The sequence below is a fragment of the Alligator sinensis genome, unplaced genomic scaffold (assembly GCF_000455745.1).
Source record: "Alligator sinensis unplaced genomic scaffold, ASM45574v1 scaffold125_1, whole genome shotgun sequence".
Classification (NCBI taxonomy): domain Eukaryota; kingdom Metazoa; phylum Chordata; order Crocodylia; family Alligatoridae; genus Alligator; species Alligator sinensis.
In genome coordinates this window covers 3,023,809-3,033,970 of record NW_005841893.1, presented here as the reverse complement: position 1 = coordinate 3,033,970, position 10,162 = coordinate 3,023,809, and the positions used below count along the sequence as shown (strand labels likewise).

General features: G+C 40.1%; 1 protein-coding gene across 1 annotated transcript in view; it reads left to right on the top strand.

Annotated features, from left to right (window-relative positions):
• The first annotated feature begins 1,058 nt into the window (after positions 1-1,058).
• GPRIN3 (GPRIN family member 3) overlaps positions 1,059-10,162 on the top strand; it is a 45,827-nt gene continuing 36,723 nt past the window's right edge. Inside the window, exon 1 of the mRNA XM_014517157.2 lies at positions 1,059-1,283. Within this exon, the coding sequence (XP_014372643.1) occupies positions 1,146-1,283 (138 nt within the window). The 5' untranslated portion in view covers positions 1,059-1,145. The remainder of the gene's footprint in view (positions 1,284-10,162) is intronic.

Sequence of the window (10,162 nt, the reverse complement as noted above, 5' to 3'; positions counted from 1 at the left end):
CTCTTGTACACACCATGGATGTTTGAATCTGTAGGATCTTGTAAGAATGTGAGCAGACATTTGTGTTGGTAGCCAAACCAAATATGCAGACAAGAGGAAAAGAACCCATGCAGCATCTACTTGAGTTGCATATCTTAATTGCCCAGGAGGCAAAAAAGATGAAAGGAGGACAGAACTGTTAATAGCTTTTTAAGTAGCCAGCAAGGAAGGGGACACAAGATATATTTCATTCTGTTAAGATTGCTAACAGTGGAATATGTAAGAGAATAATTAATGTCATACAGAACTGACACTCTAAGACATCCTAGTTACTATTAAAAGGCTGGTACCTACCTTTACAAGACAAATGTTACCTATTCAACATCAGCTAGTTTTTCAAAATATCTACTGTTTTAATTTAGTTGTGGTCTTAGCAAGTAGTTTGCTTCACAAGAAAACTAGCCTCTAACCACTCTTTATTCAATTCGAATAGTTCAACAAGCTAGCAACCAAGGCAACACCCATTATTTTTAATCACATTAGAGCTAGCAAGCACAATTGCTCAGAATTAATTAATGAAATGAGCAAAATTTGACCCATTTAAAAGGGTATAATTCCATAGAAATCAATACAGTTACATTAGCTTATACCCTGTCTAAATTTGGCCTGCTAATGGGGTTGTATAAACACAAATATTCATATAATTATCCAAAGCACCATCATTAGCATCCTGACACAAGAGGTCAATCAACAGTGTCCTTGCATTCAGATTAAATATAGGGAGCTGATTCAGAAAGAAATGAGGGCAGATGAATTAGAGATGTTTTGATGGACTAGTTGATTCTGCACTCTATCTGTCCAGTTTTTAAATCCCTGTCCTCTATATTACAATTAGATGATCCCACAAATGCTCTTAGAATTTGCAAGGGGGTGCAGCCATCTTGTAGAAATAGCAGCAATTGATTGTCAGAAGTTCTAGAAAAACACTGGAAAATGCAAACACCTGTGACCTTGGGGAACTATAAAGAGGAGTTTAGTGCAAACAATTCTCCCTTTAATTAAATAGTAACAGTAGCAGTCAAGTGATTAGACAAGTGGATTTTTCTAGCATTTGTTTTTATAACAATTTAGGCATTCTAGCAACTTATTCCACATAGGCATACATCATGAAACGTATCTACACTGTGGGACAAAGTGAGGACCAGCCAAACAGTTGCAAATACAGTATCAGTCTTCTGCTCCTGCTGGAAAAAAAGCATTTTATAATGCACTTGTGTACTGGAAACGCAGCTAAAGATCTCATTGTAAGTGTTGCAACAGAACAGTACAACTAATGTTTCTAGATTACCTGAGTCAGTTGCTGTGTGTGGATGCAGTGTGTTTGTACAAGTGTTAAAAGTTCAAAGTATTCGGAACAGTGGTTTGTAATATCTGGAACTAGAGAGGCAGGAAACTTGGGGAAGGAGAAATAAGTGGATGCTGTAGCAAGTTTCCCATTTAAACTTTGTTTGCAGATGGTGTTTTTTCTGTTACCTCTATTTCTTAGTGGTTATTAAACCACATTCTCCTCACTTCTTGAATTAAACCAAGCCTAGCAGGGTTGCTTCTGGGGTTTTTAAATTTGTGTTGTTTTGTTTTCCTGGATGACCACACACTGGCAAGTCAATAAAAGGGTAATAAAAAAAAATAGTGACATATACTCAGTTTAATTAATCCTAGGTCTGGTTTGCAGGGACACTTGAAAATTGAATGCAATTGTGGGGGAAAAGTTCCATTTATGTAATGTTCTTCGTTCCTTTCTTCCCCCTCTTCTCTGCTTTTAAACTAAAAAGGTGCTTTAGAATATTTAGTCTGACCTCCTTTATAATATAGGCTGTAGAATTTTACCCAGTCAACCCAAAGCAGGCTTATACTTTAGTTAAGCACAGGTTATCATCTTCCGTAAAAATTGTCTAGATTTGAACCCATCTCATCCCTGGATAGTTTGTTTCAATAGTTAATAATACTCACTGTTAAAAAGTTGTGCTTATTTTTAATTTGAACCTAAGATCTGCCATTCACTAGGAAGGCACTCAAACTAACTTAAGCCATAGGATCTGTTCATTGTACTTGGCTTCAGATTCTAGTCTTTGGTTCTTGTCATGCTTTTCTGTACAAGTTTAAAATGCTCTGTGGTGCCAGGTGCCTTCTCTTACTTTGAGAGTAATTATACACTGCAATCAAGTCACCTGTTTACTTCCTTTTTGATCAAATGAACGGACCAAGCTCTCGCTCCCTTTTAAGGCACTTTTCTAGTACTTGCTTGATTTTTGTGGGGCTTTCTTTTTTTTTTTCTGGTACCTTTTTAAAATGTGGACACCAGAACTTTGTACAGTGATCTAGAATTGGTCTCACCATTGCTGTAAGCAGAAGTAAAATTACCTTCCTCCCATCCCTTAAGCATTACTCTGCTCTTCATGCATCCAAGGATTAGGAAAGAAGAACTTTCTAACTACTGGGGGGGGGTGTTAAGCACTGGAATAGGTCACCTAGAGAAGTGGAAGGGTCTCTATCACTGGAAATATTTGAGAAGGCTAGACAAACACTTGGCTGTGATGACTGAAACAGGGATGATCTTGCCTTGAACAGAGGGTTGGACTAGATGACCTCTTGAGGTCTCTTCCAGCCCTGTTTTTTATGGTTCTATGATTGCATTAGCTCTTCTGGCTACAGCATAACACTGGGAACTCATAATGGATTGATTATCTATTCTGATCCTGAAATACTTTTCAGAGTCTGTCTTTTTACAGCATAGTCTCCCCTTGTGTATGTATGGTATGTGTATGGTTCTTTGTTTCAAAATGTACAACCTTGCATAAACTGGATTAAAACATACTTTGTTTTAATGGGCCCGGCTTACCAAAAGATCCAAATGGCTTGGTATTATGATTGTATCTACACCAATCAGTCAGTCCTTGTCTTTTATGATTTTATCAACAATGATTTTCTTTTTTCCCCATTTAAAAAATCAGTTTCTCAATATTTTAGAAAAAGCTAATCAGTTCTTCCCTAATGCTCTTGTCAGCTCCAAGAGACTGAATCTGCCCTTCTTGGGCACGTCCAGGTGTGCATTGATGTTTGGTTCCCCAGGGACAACTAGCGGCGGCGCACCTTGCACAACAGCTAGCTGTCTCTGGGGAACACCCGTGCAATGTGCGCGCTTTGGCGTGCGACAAGTTGCCCCAGGTGGGGTAGGGTAGGCTGGGGCCAGCATTGGGCTGGCTCCAGCAGCCTCACTTGGGGGCCTCCCGGGACTGCAGCCGAGGCAATTCTGCCATGCAGAGCCTGTCTGGTAGCTTCAGCACAGTTCCAGTTGGCCCAGCTTTGCTTTTTAGCAGCACACGCTGCCCAAGTGTGTGCTGCGCTGTTGGGTTTTTTCTGCTGTTGTTTTTGTGTGTTTGTTTTGACCCCTAGATATCCAGGGGCCAAAAAAAATCCGGTGCATCAGGTAGCACACTTGCAGCATGGAGAAGACCGGGCTGTGCGGTATGTGGCGTTGCAAATGTCATCTGGACATGCCCCTTGAGGCTATGCTTCCTGTTTGTCACTGAAGGTATATAATGGGATAATTAAAACATTATGGGAGAACCCAGGAGACTGTCCACTTAAGTTGAATATCATGAATTATGTCCTGGCTTTGAGATTTTAAACTGAGAAATAGTCTGGCAAGAAAATTCAAAGCAACAACACACTGGGATTCAGAGCTGGAAGAGCACTCAAGCTCAGGCCCCAGAGGTAAGGGCCAACAAATTTTTCTGTTAAAGAGGATAGTTTGCATTCCTCCCCCTTGCCCTTTTTTCCCAGGAGGGCAGTGATTGCCTTCACCTCTTGTTTCCCTCCAGTCTACATACCAGCTCCACAAGCACTCACAGGCTGTACAAATAGACATGTGCAACAACTAAGGTAAGAGTTCATTCGCTTAGTGCTGGAGAATGACATTGTTTCTGGAATCAAGGAAACAAACCATACTGAACTAGCTTCCTGTTTTCAATTTGTAGAACAGGCTTAATTTTGGATAATTTTGAAATTTAGCTAGATTATCTAGCCTGGTTCTACTCCCCATAAAGGAGACAATGGAGATAATGATTCTCCAGTGGCCTGAACCTTCATTCTAAATTAAAAGTCAGTTTCCTCACAATTATCAGGGAAGAAAAAAGGATGTGCATCTTACTGGGGAAAAAATGGGCGAGAGGTTTGAAGTAGGGGGATGGGATTTTCCTGTCTGTCTGCAGTTCTGGCTGAACAGCTGATTTTTCTAGCCACCTCCATGGCCTATCTGCAGTCCCAAGGATGGGGTTAGCCTAATGTGCAGTAAATGCAGTCATTTTCCCATGGCTGCTCAAGCCCCCAGTCTGTAATTTTTTAGTAAATTAGGGAGCAGAGTGATCCTGTAGAACCATCTTGGATCAAATTTGAAGAAATTACTTTTTACTGTAATAATTTAATGTGTGGTTAAGAATCTGGGGACTAGTATAAACCAGGCCTATCTACAGCTAGTTCTTTGGGACAGGGATGCTGAATTTGTTCTGTGTTTGTAGCACAAAGCACAGCAGGATCCTTATCCATACAGAAGTTTTCTGCTGCCATGGTAACACAAATAAATAATATTATATCAATCATAAAGCCCTGTTTTTGTTTCCAGACTTTCCAGCAAGTGCTGGACCAGCTCTTTCTGACCCACCTAGCTTCTTACTCTGTTTGCATCATCTGTTCTTGGTCTCCTTCCAAACCTCTCTGCTCTTGTTAGCTCTCTACAAATTTATAAATAGGAAATTTAAGAACAAAATGCAAGCATCAGACCACCCATCACTAGAATAAAAAAATGTTACTTTTAAATAAAAACATATATACCAGGTACCTGATACTCAATTCATCTTGGACTGCTGTTCTGTTAGTCACCTTGCTGTTTTTATTACCTCCCTCCCAAGGAGTGAGGTTTTTGCAGGGGCAGTATAGTGCATGTTTGCCTTTTGCTTTCCGTGGGAACTTTTATGAAGTTGCAATAACAGCAAGAGCATTAGTGCTTGAGCTTCCAGGAGGACACTTTCTTTCCTGAAGTACCATTTTCAAGAAGGTCACTAGCAGGACAGCAAGTCCTTCTGGTAGCAGCTTTCTTTATCAACTAACAAGTTGCTTTCTTAGGTTCAGCTTTGATGACCCCAAAGCAATATGAAGGCAGCTTTCCCTATGGCTCTAATCAAGGAAACCTCTTCATGTCTAGGTTCCTAAAGGTGGATTCCTAAGGCCCTGTTTAGGCGCCTAAGTAAGTGACATGAAGCAGAAGAAGTTCCGCAGACTTCCTGTGCAACTCTGGGTCAGGTCACTTGGTCTCTCCATTCCCTCTATGTAGAATGGATATCACAGAACTGACTTCTGCCTATACTTTTTGTGTTTGTCCTATTTAACTATAAATAGTAACTGTTACTGTGTGCATGTATAGCATCCACATCAGTGGTACCCTAGTCAAGGCCAGGGATTGTAAGCATTAACGGGGTCTTGAATTAGGAGCCTTGAATTAGTTATTCAGACAGAAAATAGTGGAAGTATACAGATCGGATTTGTGTGTTGGTAAAATATGCCCATAAAAAGGGAAGCATTAAAAAGAAGTTGGGTTGGTTGCCACTTCCACCACTCCTTATTCTGGCAGGGACATATTTTTGCTTGGGCTGCCTGTCTCGACCAGTTTGTATCACACTAGGGCACTGAGGGGACACTCTGCAAGGTGGAAAATGGACAGCTAATCCTAAATGCGTAATCTCATGGAAGGCAGGGCTGCATATCGTGCTTTTACTGTTGAAAGTTTTCCATGGGAGAGCCACACACTTCTGTACTTTTATCTTTTATTTTTATAATAATGGTTTAAAACGTCAAAAAACAGTCTGTGTCTCTCTGTCTCAAACCCATTTTAAAGTCTTGACAAGTAACTTATCAGCTACTTTGTAGCTGACAAGTAACTTGCGAAGCATTTTGTGATGGTCTACACAGAGGTCACCGTATGAAAATAAATTGTAGTATCTGACTTTTCATGATGGCTGCAAAGTGCCATATATTGTCTCAGTTTCTCAGGTAGGCATTTGTCCGTGTGGCATTTGCTTGTAATCTGATGCCAATAATTGAAATCTAAACTGTGAATGATCTGTTTTCACACTCTGCCAGGTTCTACTCCAGCTGACTCAGAAACAAGGACAAAGAAATATCACAAGGCCCTCCTCATTCACAACTATTCTCTAGCAAGGAACAGCATGACCTCAGGTCACTCTTAAGATTTACAGACTAAATTGGAAGAGTTGTTGGAGTGGGCACAGCTATATCTGCTTGAAAGGAGAAAAAGAAGCACTAGATTGGCATGCTGTAGCTGGGTGTTAAGTAACAAATTATTTCAGATCATATTAACATAATTTCTTTTGAGCTTTTTGATGCCAACTTTGCCTGCCAGTAATTAATGAATAGCATGACAGTGTGAGAATGTTTGGAGTTAGTGTGGGTTAAGTATCTGGCTCATTGGAGTGGTTATGGTATACAGTTTTCATCTCCAGATCACCAGCTCAAATGCAATGCAAGACAATATTTGCCAAATGGTGCAAGAAACCCGTCTGTAATAAATCATTGGCTTTGGTGCACATGGGTACTATATACCTGACATATCCCCCAGAATACCAGCTGATGCTAATTGTAATCATTAAAATATTTTACCAGGAAAAATACTTTGATAATGACTGTTCTCTCTACATCTCCCAACTCAGGGTTGAGGCCCATTGTAGTTGAAGCTTGCATTGATGCTGTCCCTGTGATGCCTACTGTTGGATAATTTTTGGTCTTCAACTATTATGAGCAGCAGTGCACAAGAATATAACTAGCAAGAATGCCAGAAAAAAAGAAAGAATTCATGCATAGTGAAAAACACAAATTACTTGTTCTAGAAAGCATCAGTATTTCATATATCTGGGGCCAAATCTTTCACCAGTGTGACTCCTTACTCATAAAAGCCACTGGGTACTAAACTATTTACAATGGGGAGCATCTACACAAGACGTATACTGTGCAGCTACCTAATTAGCTCCACGGTAAAGTCTCAGCATCTACACATGTGGCTCTATTAAGCCACAATAAATTAATTTAACTCTACTGTAAGTTAATACTTGTAAACACAAGTATTATCCTATAACAGCATTATTTAGTGTGCAGCAGCCTGCTGGCCAGCCCCACACTGGAGCATCCTCATGCCCCAGCCATCCCCTCTACAGCACATTGAGCTGGGTCAGAGCAGCCCCAGGCAGGCAGGATGATTTCCAACTCTCCCTTTTCCCCCTGCCCCTCCTTGGACCTCCCACCAGCTGAGGCTGCTCCAACCTGGCTCAGCATGCTTTGGTCATGTAAAAGCAGTGCCCATGAGCAATAAACTCCAGTGTGATATGCACTAGAATGTATTGCGTTGCATTAATTTCACATGTACACACACACACACACACACACACACACACACACATACTTGGAGAACAATCTGGCCCACAACCCATACTCAATTATGATTATTGGCTTGGAAAAAAAAAGAAAAAATCTGTACTCTGCGAGAGTAAGCTTATTGGGTGATCCCTTACTCTGCAGTGAAATTTAAAGCATTTCAGAACATGGGTGATCCAATAAAATACTTCAAGACTGCAGGAGCCAAAATGTAATGAAAGATCTCTTTTTACCATGCCTTTCTCTCACATCTACTGTCTGTGTTAGTCAGCCTGTGAACAAGGATTAATCTGATAGCCATCACTATTTTCAGAATTTATCAGCAGATCATTAACAACAACGAATGTAATTATCATGCAAGCCGACATAAATGATAAATGTTAAACATGTTCTACAAAGCTAGAAGCCAATTCCTGCCTTAACCCACTTTGCTGAGGATGAAGAGATAAGGGAAACTTGATCTAAAAATATAAGCAAAACCACAAAATGAATTAATTTTAAATAAGTAGATAATTAGAAAACAAATCTAATCAGAGGGAAAATGGATCAAATAGGTTTTTAATATATAATCTTAAATCTCTAGGTCACCTGTCCAAGTCTATTATAGATAATGCTAAAAAGTCATTACTATCAGATGATTTTGAGGTGGGCAGTATGTAATGAGTTGTTGAACTAATTCCTGGCGTCTGTAAACCCACAGGAAATCTTTTAGCACTTGGTTTATCTGCTGCGAAGCAAAGGACATGAAGAATGAGCTGTCTCCCAAAGTCCACGGCTGGTTTTGTCAGTTCTGTGTTCAGGCACATGGGTGGAGCAGATGGGGAGTCTGTTGCTGTCATAACCTGTATTGTTACTCCTCTCTGGATAAACAGAAGGTTTTCGTTAGAAATCTTGCCAATCCAGCATGTCCTACCAATGCTGAATTCACCTTTTCTGGGGGGTTTGTTTTTTTGTTTCTTTTTTTTAAAGAAAGAATGGTGCGTTTCACACAGTCAGTCTCATCTTCTCAGGTTTGACATGATAATAGTAAGCGTGAGGTATATGAGACTCTCAGACATTCAAAACCAGTAATCTGTCAGCTCTGTGTAGAGACCAAACTCTGTTATATGTTGCAAAAGTAGAAACTTTTCCAGGTTCCTTTGTCTAAAAAGTCCCTTATTAAAGGAAAATGCTATGCTTAGCTATTTTCTTTCAAACACCGGGGAAGGCTGTAACACTATGTATAAGTAGTTACCCACTGATACTTCAAAATCCATTGAAGTAAATTAAAAACTTACAATGTGCTTTGCAATCATTTTGGAATTGGAGGTGCTTGTGTATGTAAGTCTCTTTTTAAGTATTATGTATTTATTTAGCAATATAATAAGAGTATATAATTTCCCCTGGAACTACATGGAGAGACCCTACTGACAGGAATACTTTATACTGTCATTTGAATTATAACTTTCCATGTGCTGCTGGCACTCTACAGCAGTGATGCTCAACCAAGGTGCTGTGGCATCGTAGATGCTGTGAGATCGTTTTAAGGGTGGCATGTGGTACTGCACCACTGTTAGGTGTGCAAACACATACACACATTTCATGAGATAAACCTAGAGATTTCAAATAGGAATCCATAGTGTCATAAACATTTCTGACCTGTTGTGGTCCTTCTGTGCTCTTTGCAACTGAAAAAAATTACTTAATTGGCTTTCTGTAGTCAAATGCATGAAAAGTAGGAGCTGGCATTTTTCAAGGGGTAGCTTGAGTCTAATAGGGGTGCCTTGAGCCTAAAAAGGTTGAGAACCACTGCACTAGAGGCACAGTCAAAATGATTATAATGAATAAGCATCTCTAACTCTTTTTCTCTGTTAAGTCAGTTTTCTAAAAGACAGAAATGAATAAGAGGTCTGTTGGGCTAAACCCAGCAAATTATGAAAAGAACAAATAAAGCACATAGCTTCAACACAAGCAGTGAGAGAAGAATCTGAGAGAGTCAGGCCAATTCTTGCTTGCCTTTTGTGAAATGATACAGTGAACTTTTATGGCTTAGGTGAGCAGGTTTGGGTCTTCTATGCTTAGTGTGATGTACAGCTTTGACTCAGTGTCCTTAAAAGAGCGTCTTACCACGGTTGTAAAGGTGTCAGCAAATGGCTCTGGCTTTAACCCAACACTGAAAGCTGCTGACCTGCAGCCTGGTTTCCTGCAGAGCCCCAGTACTGTATATCAGAGGGAGCACACTTCTACTTCACTGTATTTTATCTCTTTGTTTTTAGAAAAGGTGTTTAGAAGCTGGCAGTTTACTGAGGAGATTATCAATTTACTGAAGAGGTTATTTTGTACTTCTTCCTCTGCTCATTGTCATTGACAAATAGTAGTGAGTGAAGCATGGTAAAAACATGAAGAAACGGGAAGCAACAGCTGAGGTGGCAGACAGGAAGAAGGAAGATATTTTTAACCATTTTATAAAAGCCACTGTGATAGCTGTTTCACACTCTCATCTCAAGAACTGTGTTTTTTCTCAGCCTGCAGGCAAGAGATCATCATCAAAGAAGTGCCTTTCCTGGGGTGATCACACCCTCCAGTAAAGTTCTGCTATGGTAATGGCTGGCTAGACGAAGCATCCTCCTCTTCTAATTACACACTATTTGGGGTAATTCTTCTGCACTAGGTAATGGCTGTAAACTATTGTGCATATGCACTT